We start from the raw sequence: 20658 nt of genomic DNA on the forward strand, positions 1-20658 counted from the left end.
GCTAAACAAACTGTAGATGAAGATTTCGATGCATGGTGGTCATTGCAAAAAATATGATTTATTCAAATAGATTGAGACACATTATCCAGTGTGTGATGTATCCATGTTCTTTCTGTACACACAAACGGAATAATTGGCACTCAATGTTTTGGGGAAAGTTCATGATTTCATTTCTTTGATAAATGGACCAAGAAATGAATGAAAGAAATTTGCATAAACCTCAAACAAGGAAAGATTCCTTTACTATCAAGCATTCCGGTTAGTGGAGATATGCAACACATGGAGTTGGACAGCACTATATGGCATCGACGGCACCAAACAGATGAGTAAAAAAAAAAGGCGTCTTTAGTCAGACACACAGCTGTATAACACACACACACACACGTCAGAATAATCACCACAGTACAGTCGCCCATGTCATCTCCTTAAATGGTCAGTTACTACATCAGACATGGATAAATGGACAACCAGAAATCCCACATCTGTAGGGGATGCTTTCAGACTAGACATTCTCTTCTTGTTGACATTCTCCTCCTTTTCCTATTCTCTTCCTCCTCTCACTGGCCCGGGCTTTGAGATAGAGCTCCCAGAAGGCCGTTGGCCGTGCTGAAGAGGTTGATGGGAGAAGAGCCGTCTGTGATCAGGGTGGACTTCAAACCCAGAGACTGGAGCAGCTTGACCTAGGGGAGGGGAGGACAAAAAGCGAGAGAGATTATATATCAAATATGATAATTGTTCCTTTCCGGTATAACTGATTGAAGAAGATCCAGTGTTCCAGTTCCAATATCTTAAACGGTGTCTTATACATCCTGATCATGTTTTGTCACGCTAAGATAGGTAATTTATTTAAATTGAGATTGGATGGGAGAAAGACAGACCTGCTCTGTGAAACGTAAAGTAAAACGTTACAGAACGGTTCTGACCCGAGCAAAGAGCTCAAGGATTCTCCAGGTGCCATTTTTATTCAGACAAAATGTATTGTGTCGCACAAATATGACAGTGTTACGGTGTGTCAGGAGTTATGTACCTGTAGCTCGGGGCCGGCTCTGGCCATCTCCTGCAGGGTGTCGGCGCCGATACTCTCCACCAGCTGTTTAAAGCGGTTGCTCTCGATCTCAGCCAGCTTCTGCTGTTTCTCCACTTCCAAACGATCCATCTCTGACTTATAGTTTAGCTCTTGCTCCCTCGCCTTGGACAGACGGTTCAGCTCGCCCTCCTGCACACACACAATTACAGGTCAGCTACACATAGTATGTGAACCTTTCAGAATTACACAATGTAGAACACCTTCAAACATTCATCAAACAAAACAGACCCACACACACAGGTCAGCAATTACAGGTGAACTACTGGTTGTTTCAGAATGAAACCATGTAGAACACACAGCAAGAGGATACATACAGCCTCAATCCTCTGGGCCTCAGCCTTCAGTTTAGCCTCGTTGACTGCTGCCTCTCCCTGGATATAGGCTGCCTCTGCTCTGGCCTGGGCCTCTGCCTTGGCTGCCCCTGTACTCTCCACCGCCGCACTGCAACACACAACGACACACTGTTAGATGGTTAAGGTTGGAAAAACTGATCCTAGTGCTGTACCTTGGGGAAACCTCTTCACCCCAGCGCCACATATCTAACCTCCGCATTCACACAACTCACAATAGCATTATGTTAGGATCTCTGATCTAAAATCTTACTCGATACAACTTCACAGTCACACTACTAAGAACAGCATGATGCTAACTCTAGCCATGCTAATTCTAGTCTCTTGCCATAACATTTTCCCATCAACGTTGCTAACATGTGTTAGCGTTATGCTAATGCTATCCCCCTACCATTACATTTCCCATAAGCGATGCTAACATTCGTTAGTGTTAGCGGCAGAGCATTAATGGTCACCTGAGGGCCTCCAGCTCCAACAGCTCTTTCCTGGTCTTCTCTGCCTCCGCCTGGTCTGTGATCCTCTGCCTCTCCAGACGACCACGTGCCTCCTGCTCGAGACGCTCTGCCTCATGGCTGTAGGGAGGGAGGGGAGAGAGAAGTTAACACTTACCCAATTGGCAAAAACAACCCAATCTGAAGATGAACTCTGTGTGTCTGTCTGGTGGCAGGTAGCCTAGCAATTGAGAGGGTTGGCCAGTAATCAAAAAGGTCACTAGTTCGAATCCCTTAGCCGAACTAGGTGAAAAATCTGTCAATGTGCCCTTAAGCAAGGCACTTAACCTGAATTGCTCCTGTAAGTGTGTGTGTGCACATGCGTGTTTGTCAATGACATATGGACAAAGCCATCGATCACGAGCCATTCATTCCTATGTGAAGGCGCATTGAAGCCAAATGAAGTCTTAAGGTGGTGTCTCATGGAGACATAACATGTGCAGCTTGAGCTACTCCAAGAAGTAAGTTGCAGGCTAGCTCAGTGCTGCCCACTCTCATTAAATAACTAAAGTTGAAGGCAGTCAGGTGTACTGTAGGCTGCCATTAGCAAACAAATGATTCTTATAACTTCTGTAATGAGATTTTAAAATAAATCGGTTCAAGTAAATATATCTAGTGTATTAGAAGTCATGATTGTCTTCAAATTTTGTATACAAAGATATACATTTTTCCATTCACTATAATGGGGGGGATCCTATTTTATGCAAACAATTCCTGCATTACCATGTTCGGCCTTGAACTTCGATGGCTTCAGAGGGGGAAATCAACCCCCCCCCCCCTGTGTGTGCACGCGCATCTTGTGTCCTACCGTGCGGCAGCCTCCTGGGAGTTGGTGGTGATCTCGATGGCCAGCTGGACACTCTTCTGCAGGGAGTCTCTGGTCCTCTGGTCCACCGGCTCCACTGACTGGATGTCCACACTGCTGATGACCAGACTGTTCTGGTGGAAGCGCAGGCTGGGACGCACTGCCAGCTTGTCATCAAAGCCAAACACAGAGGAGCAGATGATCCGGTTGGAGTTCTGTAGAGTGGAGGGCGTTAAAGAAGAGGTTAAAGCGTGGGGGTGTTATTGTTGTCTTTGAATCAATTGGCTTGCCGTTTCCATAGGCCTACCTAAACTACAACCGCTCAGGGCTGGAGTCCATGTAGAATTTAAAAAGTGTGTTGAAAAGGAAGAAGTGTGCAGATTTAGATGACCGAAGTGTGTGGACGGACCTTGTGAAAGTCGTCAAACTGCACGGAGGCGACGGCTCCTCTGACGCGGGAGGCGATGGCTTTACAGGCGTCGCCCACAAAGTCTGGTACCGAGAACAGAGCCGCAGCCTGGGATGGGTCCGTGGGAGACTTCAGGTCAAAGTGCCTGTGAGTGAGTGAGAGATTAAATGCATCAGCTGGCCTACAGACTAGACTAGGGACACAGAGAGACAGACCAAATCACAGAGGATTCTCAAGCACACACATACGCACCCCCCCCCCCACAAACCCTACCAGTTGTAGCTGAGCTGCAGCTGCAGGCGTGCGTGGTCGGCCGTCTCTATGGTGATGATGTCAGTGAAGAAGTCCGGCCCCAGCAGCAGACACACGGCCTTGATGACATTGGTCCTCTTGGGCTTGTCCCCCGACAGGGAAAGCACAGTGAACTGCTCATCAGGACCCAACATTACCATCTCTGGCCCAAACACCACCCTGAGAGAGGGGAGGGAGGGAGGAGAGAGGGAAAGAGAGGAGAGGGGATGGGAAGAGAGAGGGAGGGCGAAAGGGAAAAGTTAACACTAGGGGCCCAATGTTGCTCTGGTTAAAAGTAGTGCACTATATAGGGAATAGGGTGCCATTTGGAATGCAGACTAGTTTTATGGGTTGTTTCTGGACAGGGCCAGTGTCATTGTCCCTCCACGTCCGTCTGCCTGTCAGCCATGTTTACCTGGCCTTCTTCTCCCTGTAGTCATAGACCTGCACGGCAGCGTTGTGGGGAACCCTGTAGGACACCACCTCAGTCTTGTCCCGGGCCGTCATCTCCACTTCCTTTCTGCGGTCCGAGCGGTCAGCCAGGGGATCCTTTGTGGAGGTCAGGAGGGTCTCAACATTCTGAGGCAGATTCTTCGCCCACAGCTCCTCGTCCTGCGTCAGCATGTAAGTGTGGCCAATCACAGCACGGACCTAGAGCCAGGCAGCCAATGGGGGGGGGGGGTGAATGGATTCCCTGGATCATTTGAATCAGGTGTTTTAGTGTATGTCCTAAATGTCCCCCCTACAGTAAGCCTAGTATTACATGATTAAATCTGAAATCATTTCTCCCCAAGCTGTTTAGAGGCATTTAACACCATTCTGCATTTGCACCATATATTTTCCCAACATTAAAATCAGTTAAAAATGTTGTTTTCATTCAGTTACAAAAGTAACAGTCCTGACCGAGCCCCATATGCGAGAGGACCGCAGGCGCTTCGCGGTTATAATGTGGCCACGCTGTCTGTACGCGCAAAATGAAAAAAAAAAAATCACAGGATATTTGTAGCTCGATGAAACAGTTCTGCTTTGCTCTATAAGTAATAATCGTCCAAATAAAAACCATTTCTACCCTCATTGCATCAAACACACGACATGACCAAAAGTCTGGACACCTGCTAGTTTTAACATCTCATTGCCAAATCATGGGCATTAATATGGAGTTGGTCCCCCTTTTGCTGCTATAACAGCCTCCACTCTTCTGGGAAGGCTTCCCACTAGATGTTGAAACATTGCTGCGGGGACTTGCTTCCATTCAGCCACAAGAGCATTAGTGAGGTCAGGTACTGATGTTGGGCGACAAGGCCTGGCTCGCAGTCGCCGTTCCTATTTATCCCAAAGGTTGTTCGATGGATTTGAGGTGAGTCAAGTTCTTCCACACCGATCTCGACAAACCATTTTACGTATGGACCTCGCTTTGTGCACAGGGGCATTGTCATGCTGAAACAGGAAAGGGCCTTCCCCAAACTGTGGCCACAAAGTTGGAAGCCCAGAATCATCTAGAATGACATTGTATGCTGTAGCGTTGTTCTATTTTATTCTGTTAAATTACTATAAAATAGGTGCGTCTTGACTGTGATAAGGGCTCGGGAAACAAGAGCATCTTGTCTGCTAAATTAACAAAAACAAGGCTATGCCATTGAACAGCCACAGGCTTCTACAAGCAAGCGCAACTGCTGAGGCTACTGCCTTTTGAAGATTGTGTTCCACAATATAATATAACCAGTTGATATTACGGTTTCAATAAATTAATCTTAATGGCAGTTTTTAATTGACTGAATATACTGTATATGGGGCAATTTAGCCATTAGGATTGGTTATCTGTAATGTTATGATAAATTAGCCATTGTTGCACACTGTTGGCATATAGATATATGCACACTTTTGTTTTCTGGCCTTGTGTTCAAAAATAAATTCTAATCATTTGAGTACTCGAGTTGAATATAATTTCTTGTGGCAGAACCTAATAAATAGTTGTACTCTGTTCATATGGATTTCCCCTTTGAAGAAACAATGTGGAATTACAGGCAATGTTTTTTTATTATTAAAGAAAGCAAAAAGTGTTTGACAGTCAGGTGCCCAAGCACTATAGAGAATCAGCCAGGTCACACCAGATCCACTGCAGTATTAGACGTTTAATCGTTGCTTAAAATGTCACAACATTTCTGCATGTGCCATTTCTGAAAATAAAATTAAAAAAATATATTAAAAAAAAGTATATATATATTTTTTTTAATCGGCGCACATACAAAAATGTTGTACTTGGCGTACACCATACTATAAATATGCATGTTTCTCGTTATAAAATCAGACCGGTTGTAAAACTCTGCGTGCGTGAACAAGCATTAAAACGCAGCCTGGAAAACGCCCTCCATTCAACCTTTTGACACCGCAAAGGACGGTGTCAAAATGGTTTTGGACCTGTCAGCAGAACGTTTGAATTCTGAAACAGTGTCTACACCTGGCTACTAGGTCCAATTAAGTGAGAGACATGGTAATTGGTTGTATGGCTACGACAGGAATATGAACTCAGCACAGCCAGAAAAGATGAGGAATTTATTCTGCAATGGTTGTTAAGATAAAATAAAATGATTTATAGGTCTTAATTATTTTTTAATAATTCAAATGATTTTTGCTCTTCTCAGTAATGGCAAACGGCTGAATTCTTGTTTGTTCTTTCCTGCTTTTAATTTTCACCATATCCCACATTTGCACAAAATAGCCTACTCACTTGCAATACAATATTTCAACCACTAGCAGATGTGCATACGCATGGTCTAAAGTTTGCGGGGAGGTGAGCACATTCTCACGTCAAGATTTTTTAAATATAAAAAAATGCCAAATGTTGAGTGGAAATTGGAGCACGCACATGTCGGGGTGCATTTTGTAAGTAAATAAATGAGGCCCCTGTTCCACAAGACAAGGAGGGATACTGTCCACTAGGGGCAATGTGAGCACCTATTACCATCTCGTTAAACTGTGAGCAACAGCTCTGAAGATGGTCGGTTCAATCCCAGTGCTAGGCACATCTCAAACCTTAACCCTTTCCTGACCCAGTCGGAATTCATGTGAAAAAATGTACTGTCATGTTCAGGTTAACCCTATCCCAAAATGATTGCCTAAACTTAACGGTCAAGTTGCCATTTGGGACGTAGCCCCTGTCTTCAAACATTCCACTGGGTAAAAACTCACCTTTCCTGTTTTGATGTCTCGGACATAGATCCCTTCGTTCTCGTCCAATGGGATGGCCTGTCGCCGTAGCATCACCTCCACGGCAGCCGGGGGGACGTACTCGATTGGTCCGCGTAGCATCCAGCGGTCACCGGGGCGACGTTGGACTCCACCCCTCCGGGAGAGCTTGGCCCTCTCCTCCTCCCCCTCATCCTCCTCTTCCTCCTGCTATCAGAGAGGAGAGGGAGAGAGAGAGGAGGGACAGAGAGATAAGGAGAGGGAGGGAAAGTGAGAGAGAAAGAGTGAGACAGTGTGAAAGCACCCAATGTACATTGAATGGATTGTGTACCAGCCAAACCAGACAGTCCTGTTTAGGACCGTCGTTGTATTTGACCAAGGTGCATTTGTGTCCCCTCCCATCTGCATTTCAATTCTTCCACCCTTCCCTCACCTCCTGTGTATCGTTGAAGGCCTCTACGGCCCTCAGCACCAGGCCCTCCTCCTCAGAGAGAATGTAAACATCCTGGATGCCCTCCTCTAAGTGCTCCCCTGGCTGCAGGAAGAACGAACGCTCCCCCTGGGAGGTGGAGGAGAGGAGAGTGTTAAATGAAAGCTCATTGGGGAAGTGACTAAAAGCTACAAAGGTGAATTAATGAACAAAACAGAAGTCACTGAACTTCCTCAAAAAGTGTGTAAAACACCAACGAGTGACCACACAAACAAGTGACTACACAAACAAGTGACCACACAAAAGGCGTGAAAGACGGAGCTCTCGTTCAGTCTCACCTTGACCACCCTCTTCTGACCCAGCTGTGGTTTACCGTCTGGTCCCACCGGGTCCAGGATCACACAGTACTGACGGCTGCTCAGCGTGGTCACGTTGACCACTCCCACCACTTCCTCGGCAACAGACGGGATGTGTGCCTCCCGCTCCGCCATGGTAACGAGCCACTCTTCCCCAGTGCGCCGGTCCCGCCCCCCGGCGTCACGGAATGGCCGCGTTGCTCGCACGTGCAGTGCTTTCTGAGAGTGGGGGGAAACCATCAACTCATTTAGGCAGGTCCTACGAAACATCATAAGACTAATAAAATGTATTTTCAAAAGAATAGAAGAGCATATTGAGTTTAATTAGGCCTATGTTACGGGTCAGTGCAGCCATTCAAATCAATAGTCCGTTGTTTTGTTTATTAAAAACAGACATACCTATCCAGTCAGACATATTATATAGTAAGAATATAACAGAATAAAATACAAATAACATTTTTCTCACGGGGATGTGTGGAACCGCTGTTATATTAAAAAAAAATGTTTTTTTTGAAACAATCATTTTTTAAATCCACATTTCAGCCCTTTCCTAACATTCACTCCACCTCGTTAGAGAGCAGGCGTAGGATCTGATCATCATGATACAGATAGAAAATAATACCAATCCTATTTTCAAAAGCACGCGAGTGTCATATTCATAGTTCACAACCTCCTCGGAGTTTTTGGAGTTGGCTATATACGCAAGCAAAAATAATAGGCCCACTCTTGATTTAGGATACATTATTGCATGCCCAGTGGCGACCCGTCATTCAGGGCAGCCCCACCCGTTTTGAGCCCCACATTTTGGCATGAATACAAGAGAGATAGGAGAGAGAAGGAAGGTGAGTGATAGGTCAAAGAGAGGGAGAGAGAAGCGAGGGAGTAAGTGATAGGTAAAGTGTAAGAGAGAAGGAGGGGGGGGGGGTTCTAGATAAAGTGAGGGCGAGAGAGGTGTTACCTTGTCAGTGAGGATGAAAGCGTTGACGATGTCGAGGACCTCCTCATGAGCCCCTGGTAGATACGCCCCCACCTTTCTCACCTGCCACTCCTCACCTGGACACACACACACACACACACACAGGGAATCACTCAGCTAGGTAGGTGTGTGCACACGTCTGTGTATGATAGCGATACATCTGCTACTTGTGTACATACATTATATGTACAATAAAACATATTAAATACAGTATATGTGTCTCACCAGTGACCCTGCGGACTCCGCCCCTGTCCACGCCCTCCTTGCGCGCTCGGAGGCGGATGGCCTGGTTCTCTCTGATCACCGTGGCCTTGATGGTTTCCAGCACCGCCACCTCCTTCCTGGGGATGTACGTCCCTATGGGTGGGGGTGGGGGCAGAGGTTAGGGGTCAGGGGTTAAAGAAGCATTATTAGGCAACCAGGCTGTGTTTAGAATCGGGTACTACATACCGTTTGGAATATACTACGTTTCTTGCATACTACTTTCTTCTACTACTTGTTTTTTTGGACTTTGATTATATTGGTATTATACTGCACTGTTGAGAGCTCTCAATCATGTATTTCCCCGCACCTTTTACACCTGCTGTAAACTGTGCACGTGATGAATCATTTGACTTCAGCAAGTCAAATGAGAAACAAATTGAAGGAGCACTAGCTATCTCGTTAAAACAATGCTCTGATTTGGTCCCAAAAAATATATGCATTGATCAATATTAATATGACCACTGTAAAGGACCCAAGGAAAGTTGTAATGGATGTGTTAGGAGTTGAACCCAGAGAACTCACCTGGCCCTTCAAACAGCCACTCATCTCCGGCAACCCTCTTCTCTCCTCCCGCGTCCTCAAAGTCCAGCAAAGCCTGCAGGCGCAGAGCAGTGTCTGGGTAGACGATCTGCAGTGCTGTCATGTTCTGGGAGTGGGTGGGGACAGAGGGAAAAAAACATAATTGCTTTAACTCTCCAAACTTCTAATGCCTAGGCTTTAACTCCGCAGGCTAACACAGTTGTGGCATGCAGGAGAACGGGGCTAGCACCCAGGTCCCAGACAGTTATATTATCTATCCAAGTGAATGCCTACGCTTTAGCTCAATGGGATCATAATGGAGGGGTTTCAGTGAACCACACTTGTGTGCTGAGTAACCTCTGCTCGGACACCTGAAGACTTGCATTAGCACCCTGCACTGCTAACACCTAGGCTTTAGCGCTGACGGCTAACAGACAGACAGACAGACAGACAGTACCTGCTGGATCTCCTCTCCGGGGTAGAGGGGGAAAGGGTCCTGGGTGAGCCGGATCTCCAGGTCAGCATGGCGAAGCTTGGCCTGTCCCGATGGGTCGAAGAGCACCTGTCCGTTGTCGTCGCGAGCGACGGGGTTGAGCACCACGCAGTAGTGGCGAGGAGGGACCATGGTCATTCGCGCGGGGGAGAACAGCACTCTGGAAAGGAGGGGACGATACAGTCACCTAGTGACTGACACACTAATCGACACCAATTCTGTACAACAAATTTTATTTGTTACATGCGCCCGGATTCAACAGGTACCTTACAGTGAAATGCTTACTTACAGCCCTTAACCAACAATGTTTTAAGAAAAATAGGTGTTAAGTAATTTTTTGACAAATAACTAATCATTAAAGAGCAGCAGTAAAATAACAGTAGCGAGGCTATATACAGGGGGTACCGGTACAGAGTCAATGTGCGGGGGCACCGGTATTGCGGTAATATGCACATGAATGTATAGTTAAAGTGACTACGCATAGATAATAAACAGAGTAGCAGCAGCAGAAAAGGGGGGGGGGGGTGTAAAAGCTGTCTAGAAGCCTCTTGGACCTAGACTTGGCACTCCGGTACCGCTTGCCGTGTGGTAGCAGAGAGAACAGTCTATGGCTAGGGTGGCTGGAGTCTGACAATTTTTAGGGCCTTCTTCTGACACCGCCTGGTATAGAGGTCCGGGATGGCAGGAAGCTTGGCCGCAGTGATGTACTGGGTGGTATGCACTGTCCTCTGTAGTGCCTTGCGGTCGGAGGCCAAGCAGTTGCTATATACCAGGTAGTGATGCAATCAGCCAGGATGCTCTTGATGGTGCAGCTGTAGAACTTAGGGATCTGAGAACCCATGCCAAATATTTTCAGTCTCCTAAGGGCGAATAGGCTTTGTTGTGCCCTCTTCATGACTGTCTTTGTGTGTTTGGACCATGATAGTTTGTTGGTGATGTGGACACCAAGGAACTTGAAGCTCTCAACCTGCTCCACTACAGCCCCATCAATGAGAATGGGGGCGTGTTCGGCCCTCCTTTTCCTGTAGTCCACAATCATCTCCTTTGTCTTGATCACATGAAGGGAGAGGTTGTTATCCTGGCCAGGTCTCTGTCTCATCGTTGTCGGTGATCAGGCCTACCACTGTTGCGTCATCAGCAAACTTAATGATGGTGTTGGAGTCGTGCCTGGCCATGCAGTCATGAGTGAACAGGGAGTAAAGGAGGGGACTGAGCATGCACCCCTGAGGGGCCCCCGTGTTGAGGATCAGCATGGCAGATGTGTTGTTACCTACCCTTACCACCTGGGAGCGGCATGTCAGGAAGTCCAGGATCCAGTTACAGAGGGAGGTGTTTAGTCCCAGGATCCTTAGCTTAGTGATGAGCTTTGAGGATACTATGGTGTTGAACGCTGAGCTGTAGTCAATGAATAGCATTCTTACGTAGGTGTTCCTTTTGTCCAAGTGTGAAAGGGCAGTGTGGATCTGTTGGGGCGGTATGCAAATTGGAATAGGTCTAGGGTTTCTAGGATAATTGTGTTGATGTGAGCCATGACCAGCCTTTCAATGCACTTCATGACTACGGACGTGAGTGCTACGGGTTGGTAGTCATTTAGGCAGGTTACCTCAGTGTTCTTGGGCACAGGGGCCATGGTGGTCTGCTTGAAACATGTGTGTATTACACACACAGTTATGTACAGGTTGAAAATGTCAGTGAAGACATTTTCCAGTTGGTCAGCGCCTGCTCGGACTACACGTCCTGGTAATCCGTCTGGCCCAGCGGCCTTGTGAATGTTGACCTGTTTAAAGGTCTTTCATCGGCTACAGAGAGTGTGATCACACGGTTGTCCGGAACTGAGTGTAAACGTGTTTGTACAAGGCATATGTTGACTAACCTAAACCTGTAAAGAAACACCTAAAAGGTGCCATTAAAAACTTGATAGTTGGTAACGTTCGAAGTGAGCTGTCAAATAGTGTGTGATGCTGTAACCACGGAGAGAAATGGCTTGTTTGGCATCAGGAGGCTTAGAAGAAACTGAAAACAACCAATCGCACTACAAATTAGGGAACTACATGCAGACCTTATCAGATAAACACACACACACACACTTCCTCACTTCTCATTGTTCTGTCTGATGTAGGTGAGTGGTCCTATCTCCACACGGGCGATATTGGTGTTTTGGTCAAGGACATGGATGTAGTGGTGGGGCGGAATACGAATGATTGACACATCCACATGCCCCACAAATTCCATCCCGCCTCTGCTCCCGCCATTCTTGGATGTCATCTGGAACGGCCGGGGTGGAAAGAGTTAACAGGGGTCTAATTCAGTGATGTGAAACGTACCACAACATAATGAAATAGAGCTGACACAATTTCCTATTCTGACAGATAGACAAGATATAGATTATAGAACAGATATATGATTATCTGAAAAGTTCTGTCCTCCAGAACAGGCCCCTTGAAATAGCCTGCCCTACTGCCTAAAGGTGACGCTGGCCATGTTCGAGAGCATCAAAACCATGATGTATCATAGGTCAATTGTGACAGACTGACCTACAAATAACATTGAGTAGTTATTTATGATGCAAGGTGATTTGTAGATCAGTCCGTCTCGACCCGCCTTTAAAGTCAGCTGCAATGTCGAACACGCCCACTGACTTCCTGACTCATTGTGTGGATCTCAATCTCATTTTCCTCCTCCCCCTGACTGTAGCCTTCTTTACCGTACGTGGAATGCACTGACTGCAAGTCCCTCTGGATGAGTCTGTTAAATGTCCAAAATGTTTCTCCCCTTGTTGCCTCTTCTTCCAGTGGTTCTGATCTGAAGGTACTGACCAGGTGACAGCTATAATAAAATGGTGCAGTCTGTTTTGCTTAATATGGAATTTGAAATCATTTATACTTTTACTTAAGTATATTTGAGCAATTACATTTACTTTTGATACTTTTGGTATATTTAAAACCAAATACTTTAAAACTTTTACTCAAGTAGTATTTTACTGGGTGATTTTCACTTTTACTTGAATAATTGTCTATGAAGGTATCTTTATTTTTTACTCAAGTATGACAATTGGGTACTTTTTCCACCACTGTCTGCGTTGAGGGAATTACTCTTTATACCAGAGTGTATGCTATAACTCAAGAGAAAAGTATTCCCTTTAGACAGTGTTCTTTAACCGACATGCTCATACATTTGTTGGCATCGCTCCTGAATCGTGAGAGCAAATACACCTGACGATAACAACTACTGGGGCAACTGACGCAAACTGGATGGGCCAGGTAATAGATACACAGAGGGGCTTGACAGAACAAAAGTAAGTACGGGTCTCTTTATACGAGGCAAAACTATGGACACTCCCACCAGGTACACACATCTGTGCCAAACACATGACAAATCGGTCATACAGACACACCTTTCAAACTGGCACACCCAAAACTATTGCTATTTCACTGTACAGTGCCTCCACCCACTCAGGAACTATCAAGCAAGAGGGACAGTACAACATAGCTCATGTACTATAGCGTCTACATTGAGCTCATGCAGGTATAAGGTGTGCGCTGTGTACTGTACTAGGTGTGAAGGGACAGTAACCATCGTCACCCACACCATCTCACAGAAACAATCCCATCCATGACACCAAAAGCACATATGGTATACAACAAATATATATTTGCAGACAGCAGTGGATGCATAAATTCTGTCCTGATTTCAAATTGCAATGATCAGTCATGCTTTTGGTCTTAAACTCATCTGGCATGTGAAGTTTGTTGTCTCCACAGCAACATGTTTTGCATTGATAATGCTCTGTGTTCTAGAGGCAGGAATTCAGATGGAAGTGTGCAAGTGTCTACAAAATAAATCTCCCCTTTTCAACTTGGGTCAAATCTAAGCCTGACATTCAACTTCCGTAGAAAAGATAGCTTGCCCTACATTGAACACCACAGTGGAAAATAAAATGTTGCAGAATGAGTCAAAGAGCATAACATTCATCTCTGCTGCTTAGAGGGAGGGAGGAACCCCATAGATAAAGCATTTACAATCAGTGGTGTAAAAGATATGGACATGAGATTGTTTATTTGAGTGGGTAAAGTGCATCTGTTTTGCGGTTAGTTCCGTACCAGGTGATATGGGTGTTTCCCTTACAGTTAGGAAATAGCACACAAAGCATTATTGTAAGGGCTAGTTCTAATACTTTAACAGTACATTATTCCGTCCTCAAATTCATCTTAAGGCTAAGTTTATCGATGAACATAGCCTTAATAAGATATTTTTGGGAAACCGGACACTGTGCTGTGACCAGTCAACTCCAAGGAAGTATGACGCATTTTCATTTGGAAGTTATGTTCTAGGCGTTTTATTAGCAACTTTTGAAATGTCTTGAGAACAGATTCCAAAAGTTCAGAATGTAAATGTAAGCTTAATGCATTGGACCAAGTTGAGATGTAAATGTTATTTTTTAAATTGAAAGCGCATTCTGTTTCACAAACACACGTTGTAGAAGTTTCTTTTTCCAGTACTAGAGCATGCACTTTATTTATCTAACTAGGCAAGTCTTAAGAAAAAATTCACAATGCCGGACTACCCCGGCCATACCCTAAACCCCGCGACCCAATCACGGCCGGTTATGATATAGCCCAGGCTCGAACCTGGGTCTGTAGTGACGCCTCTAACACTGAGATGCAGTGTCTTAGACCTCTGCGCCTCTCGGCAGAACGGCTACTAACTAATCTAGAGTAGCTATGAGAGTTTCTTACCATTGTTGAATAATTGAGCAGATTCTCCACTTCTCCTAGCTTGGCAAACGTCTGTAGCCAGATGGTCTGTTTTTTTAACAACTTTATTTGCGCGTATGTGTTTTGAGTGGGTTGGTGGGCGTGCCTGGCTATGCAGAAGAGGCGTCACTAGTTACCACAGACACAAAGTCATAAACCCCGCCTATTTCTAGAATTTCTCATCTTTAAAATGTGATTTTAACCTAACCTTAACCACACTGCCAACCTCATGCACAAGACGAACCTTAAAATAAGACCAAAAAGCACTTACTTTCATACATTTTTACGTTATAGACCATTTTTACTTTGTGGCTGGGCTATCTAGTGGAAACCATGCGGAAGCAATCCCGGAAAAACGATTACAAGTAACGTGATTTACTGGACGACTGCTGTTATGTAGATATTCATAAATGTACTAGATACGCTTGATAGTACGAAAACCATTGTAGTATCTAGTTCCTTTGCTCTAGGAGCCTAATGACGCAGTACTGACAAAAGTTTTTTTTTTTCTAATAAATGCTACGTTCAAGTGCCAAGTCGGAACTAGGAAACTTAAAAATGTCCGACCGGTGAACGCGATACGTGTATAACTTCAAACAGTTAACAAGTCTGAAATATCCGAATTTCCAAGTTCCGACTGGTACATGAACGCGGCATAACCCTGTGGTAGGCTACCATAACTCGATTTCTTTCACGTCATCAGTCCCGAACACACCGACTGCGTCATTGCATCAATGCTGCATAACATTTTGCACAGCTAGGCGACTATACTGATGCAGGTATCTTTTGCAGACGGTTAGACACATGGAGGAGAGAATCATGTAAGCAGTATCCTCAAAACTATGTGTTTTTGACACAACTGCTGACAGCTACTGGGACATAAACACAAAAAAATGCTGCTTGGAGACAAGTGTCCACGATAGTAGTATTGCCAGATCAGTTTAGTAGTGAGCTTGTGCTAGATGTGACTAGTTAGCTAGCTATCCTAACCTAGCCAATGAGGTGTGTGTGTGAAAGAAATAGTCATATAAATTATGCTAGTTATTACCCCTGATAACTTGCCCAAATGATAATGTTTGAAAGACTGTGAGTGTGTATGTCAGATAAATAGTAATAGAAATGGTAGATACTACTGTACCCTGATAATTTGATCAGATAACCGTGTGTGTGTGTGTGTGTGTACAGTAGGTGACATGTCCATGATCTAAAAACCAAAGTAATGCTAGGTGATGGTTTGGCTTATCATGTTCATGTCTATGTAGAAGAATACTGTAGGAGGAAGTGGAGAGGACTCAGGGACAGGTATCAGAGAGAGAGAGAAGGTCAGAGAAAGATACATCTACATCATCGTTCATCTCTGCTGTGTGACCACCACCGGTGCAGCGAGACCCTCTACAACGTCTACATCATCGTTCATCTCTGCTGTGTGACCACCACCGGTGCAACGAGACCCTCTACAACATCTACATCATCGTTCATCTCTGCTGTGTGACCACCACCGGTGCAGCGAGACCCTCTACAACGTCTACATCGTCGTTCATCTCTGCTGTGTGACCACCACCGGTGCAGCGAGACCCTCTACAACGTCTACATCGTCGTTCATCTCTGCTGTGTGACCACCACCGGTGCAGCGAGACCCTCTACAACGTCTACATCGTCGTTCATCTCTGCTGTGTGACCACCACTGGTGCAGCGAGACCCTCTACAACGTCTACATCATCATTCATCTCTGCTGTGTGACCACCACCGGTGCAGCCATGGAAGATGATGAAATGGAGGAAGCACCTCTGGATCTGAGATTGTGACCCTCGAGGAATCAAGGAAATGCAACTGAGATTTTCCAACTGTCCTTATTCCGCTTGCTTATGTCCTTGTTAGTAGTTTCTCAATACATAGGATAGCATTCATTGTTAGTTGTACATAGATTGCGTGAAAATTGACTGAATTGACACTGACACACCGGAGTGTGTGTTTACCTGTATTGTGGCTACACATTCACAGTTTTTTTTCAGACTCGCACACACCTCTCCTCCACTCCTCTCTGTACCTCAGATCTCCAGTGCCCTGCCCTTTCCGTCTTTATGGCCATGTCGGAAGTTCCCCTACTACGTCTAGGCTTTATGAGTAGTCCCTGTATCTGTTTTCAGTTGTGCCAAAAATACATGCTCTTGTTGTTCTTACAGATTACAGGTTACACATTCGTTTTAGTATTTTTACACACACACTTTCAATAGTTTTTATTTTTTGTAACATTTTTACAACACACATACCTGTCATGTTCTTTCCTGTACTTGAATAATTATTAATTCTAATGTTTTCATAGTCAGTTTCATGTGTTTATTCATATCTAATTTAGACTTAATCTCTTTATTTCTTCCCTACATCTTTGCAGATCTAAGACAAGATGAAAGTAAAAACGTTCTCTTCCCAATAGTTTTTTTCCCCACCTGCATTTTGTCAGACCAGTGAAGATGAATGGTATTTGTATGGACCCTAGGTTACCCTTTCCCATTGTTATCATACCAACTGTATGTCCTATAACGTCAATTAGAGGTCCTGCTCACCTGATGTTAATGGGAGAGGGGAAGGGTTTAAGGTGTGGTCTTTTACTCCCAAATTTCACTTACACATAACTTCCAAATGAAGAGAGACAAGGAGACATAAAATAATCTGGGGGGGAATACAATTTTATGTACAATGGTGGATGGTTCTTAAAATAACCTTTGTGTTGTGGGGCTCTTAATTAAAAGAGCCGTTTCACTCCAAGGCATACTGCCATGGGACTTCACCTGCTGGCGATGAAAAGTAGGTGGTCAGCTTCTCTCACCTGGAGTGCCTGTCTGGGGGCGTTGTTGACGCCTGCCCTGGTGACATCAGGTAGGTGACCATTTGGCGTGCCAATCTCCATCCGGAACGGGACCTGGAATGACCTCTGCAGGTCGTTGTGGAGAACTTCACGCAGGCATCGACATTTTAGGGACTGAGACCAAGCACGCCGATACATTCTCCACCGGGCTGCCAGAATCCCAAAGGCGCATTCAAAAACGAACCTTGCTCCGAATAAGGATTTTAAACCAACTCTGGGAAAAGCTATAGTCCTAATGAACATTCTATAAAAGTACATCTCATGTCACATAGGGTCTATTAACTAGCTAGGTTGCACGTAAAATATACCGGGTGATCCTGGCTCCAACCATCTGGAGCAGGTGATGGCTTCGGTCCAGACGAAAGTAACTTCTAAATTCCTCTCCAAATTGTCGAAGCTCTTGAATTAGACGGTGGAACTCACCTGCATGCGTTCGGGACTTCAACCACCTCTGGACCCACACAGACATGCGCTTTCGGCGGGGTTGGTCCCAGCCCAACAGCGCGATCAAAACCACCTTCCTCGACGTTGGTCTCATTGTTGGAAGAGCCTCTGCTATCTTGACTATTATTGAATTTCGCTATTTTGGAGGGGAATTATATTATAGGCTCTCACAAAACCTTTTTAGATGTCATCGAATAAATAATAAAACACAATGTAAAGAAATGATGCAATCTAATGTTTTTATTATGTAATTCCAGTTTTTACTGGATATGTGTGCAACAAAAATTTAACATTCACAATTTGCTACTTTCTGTCAAGTTTACCGTACAATTTGATGCATCTGCACCACACAGAACGCTCTGCAACTGCCTCTCCAACGCAATGCTGCAAGGCAAACGCAGCGTTCCATTGGAAATGAATGTACTTCTAGTTCCTGTGTACTAAAACGCAATGTGTTCGAAGCGTAAGGCACTGCACCTCAGTGCTAGAGGCGTCACTACAGACCTTGGTTTGATTCCAGGCTGTATCACAACCGGCCGTGATTGGAAAGTCCCATAGGGCAGCATCCGGGTTAGGGTTTTTTCCAGGGCAGGCCGTCATTGTAAATAAGAACTGACTTGCCTAGTTAAATAAAAAAAACATCCAATAAAATCTCAATGTTATCAAAAACAAAATAGCTGCATCAAATAACAATTATTGAAAATACCTAAAAATATCTAAATATGTAGCAACACATTTACAGGAGGTATTTTCTTAGGCTGTTACTAGGGTGCCATGGCAACTATATAATTGTGTGATGATACCAAATATGTATATAAACCCTGGATTTCTAATGCGATGATTTCTAGATGCTTTGAAGCCATTGATTGGCCATATTGGCACTCCTCAGAAAAGCAGTCCTCCATAGGAATGAATGGAATTATACAGTATTTCATGTTTAATGGTTCAAAGACATAATTACATGTATTTAAGTATTTTTTGTTGTAGTGGGGACAGTAAAATTAGAACTTCCAAAATGTATACTTTAAGGAAGAATAAAAAGATTTAGCTCACATATAATTTAAAAGTATGCATTGGAATATAAGAAAATATACGTTGCAAAAATGAATGTAGATATTACTAAATGCATTTTGATAGCTTCCAAAATATTATTACAACAGTGGGGGAGTGCAAAGATGGAGGCGCGGTGGCGTCAAAACAGCGCCCCCTGTCTGTCATCTAGTGTATATATAAATCATTGGATGATGCCGTATGTGTGAGATAATGGTGGCTCAGATAGTTTGTTCAGTCGGCATCTCCCATAGCAAAGGGACACATTTCAAGGCCCACTTAATCCAGTTTGTTTAAATATCTGGCCTTTTCAGCAGCTTCCAGACTATTTATATAAGAAGCCAAGTATTGTGTTGGCAGTATCATGTTATGGGTATGCTTGTCATCGGCAGGGACTGGGGAGTTTGCCAGGATCAAAATAAATATGAAAGGAGCTAAGGCCAGGTAAAAAGTTAGAGGAAAACTGCCTCAGTCTTCTGAAAACCTAAACCTGGGATAAAGGTTTATTTTTCAGCGAGACAATATCACAAAATGTAATGCCAAATACACACCAGAATTGCTTTCCAAGAGGTGTTAAGTGTTCCTGAGTGGTCTAGTCTCAGTCCTGCTTTAAAAAATCAGAGGGGTTTAAATAAAGCTGTCTATTAATGATGCCCAACCAAATTTACTGAGCCTGAGCACATTTGACCAAAAATATGGATACACTATGCCCCAAGAGTTGTGCAAAGTTGGTCAAATCTTAATGAAAATGATTCACAGCTGTAATGGCTGCCAAAGGTGCTTCCACCAAGTGTTAACTCAGGCGGATGGAGAGTTATTATTTCTTACGTTGGAACATGTTCTAGAACTTTCTTTCACTTTGAATATCTGGAGTAGGTTGTGTAGAATTGTAGAACAAAATCTAATTGAATCCCTTTTTAGATAGGATTTTAAGACAGCAAAACGAGAAAGAAGTTCAAGGGGGTGTAGGCTTCCTATTGGCACTGTGCACAATTCTCCACAAACTAATGTTATATTTCTATCTGCTAAAAGGAATTAGTCTATGTTCAACTAAAATACAATATATTTATAGTATATTTTCCATTTATAGAATCCCACTCCAGTTTCAGACTAGCCTACCCTCAAATAAAAACGAAATCATTCTTTTCTAAATATAGGTACAGACATGACATGCATTTCAGACAGTGTTGGCAGTATTTAACAAGCAGCAGTAGTCCTACTTTGACCCTAGTGAAACAGAATTGCAGAGCCCTGGGTACATATTCATAAAGCGTCTCAAAGAAAGTGCTGATCTTTAGCTTTTGAGATCCTAGATCAGCACTCTTACTCTATGAATGTGGGCCATGGACAGTAGCAAGTATAGCCAACTGCAGTCTTGAGAGAATTGATCAAGGAATAGCATTTCAATTGATAACATTGTTCAAAGTATAGTGATTCTTGAAGGAAATAAACGGGACTCCAGGAATCTCCTTTATGCACAAACAATGGGGGACGATTTTATTGGTCAATCTGTTGCACGTAAAGCAAAACTTCGCTCAAAGTTCTTCGCCACGATGAGACTGGTGCTTCTTTTCAAAAGCAGTGCAGTGGTGCTAGAATGGTAGATTCCTGATGTCATGTTGGTAGTCAGAGCAGAAGAGGAGAGCAGAGTATGTCAGCCAACAGAACAGTTCTGCGTCCAAAACAGCACCACGGTGTTCCCTACACACTGTAGTGCACTACTTTAACAAGGCCCTGGTCAAAAGTAGTGCACGATGTAGGGAACAGGTTGTCATTTCAGATACAGACAGGAGTTTACACAGTAGAGCCCACAGTTAGTCAGGCAGCAGTCAACAAACCCATACGTACAGGATATACATCATTTATACATGTATTCGTATGTACATT

At 44.3% G+C, this 20658-nt stretch overlaps 1 protein-coding gene and 1 long non-coding RNA gene across 4 annotated transcripts; one reads left to right on the top strand and one right to left on the bottom strand.

The window, feature by feature from the left end:
* Positions 1-38: 38 nt before the first annotated feature.
* Positions 39-14507, bottom strand: LOC115110039 (major vault protein). Of its 3 annotated transcripts, none has more exons than XM_065011113.1 (17): positions 14394-14507; positions 11753-11922; positions 9622-9817; positions 9168-9291; positions 8607-8738; positions 8364-8458; positions 7388-7624; positions 7053-7178; positions 6623-6826; positions 3849-4084; positions 3416-3613; positions 3143-3287; positions 2737-2948; positions 1893-2009; positions 1402-1528; positions 1028-1216; positions 39-680 (listed from the first exon to the last, which is right to left on the bottom strand). In XM_065011113.1, exons 1-17 carry the CDS (start codon positions 14394-14396, stop codon positions 558-560), a joined length of 2634 nt encoding a protein of 877 aa, XP_064867185.1. In that variant the 5' UTR covers positions 14397-14507; the 3' UTR covers positions 39-557. The 3 variants fall into 3 exon arrangements, with proteins under 3 accessions (XP_064867185.1, XP_029491228.1, XP_029491227.1); XM_029635368.2 differs by having other exon boundaries at positions 6623-6829; XM_029635367.2 differs by lacking the exon at positions 11753-11922 and having other exon boundaries at positions 6623-6829; positions 14394-14506.
* Positions 14508-14775: 268 nt separating this feature from the next.
* LOC135564991 (uncharacterized) lies at positions 14776-16733 on the top strand. The gene is made up of 2 exons (XR_010461318.1): positions 14776-15232; positions 15674-16733. It is a non-coding gene; the product is annotated as an uncharacterized LOC135564991 (long non-coding RNA).
* Positions 16734-20658: the final 3925 nt, after the last annotated feature.

Source organism: Oncorhynchus nerka, linkage group LG26, assembly GCF_034236695.1.
Source record: "Oncorhynchus nerka isolate Pitt River linkage group LG26, Oner_Uvic_2.0, whole genome shotgun sequence".
Lineage (NCBI taxonomy): Eukaryota > Metazoa > Chordata > Actinopteri > Salmoniformes > Salmonidae > Oncorhynchus > Oncorhynchus nerka.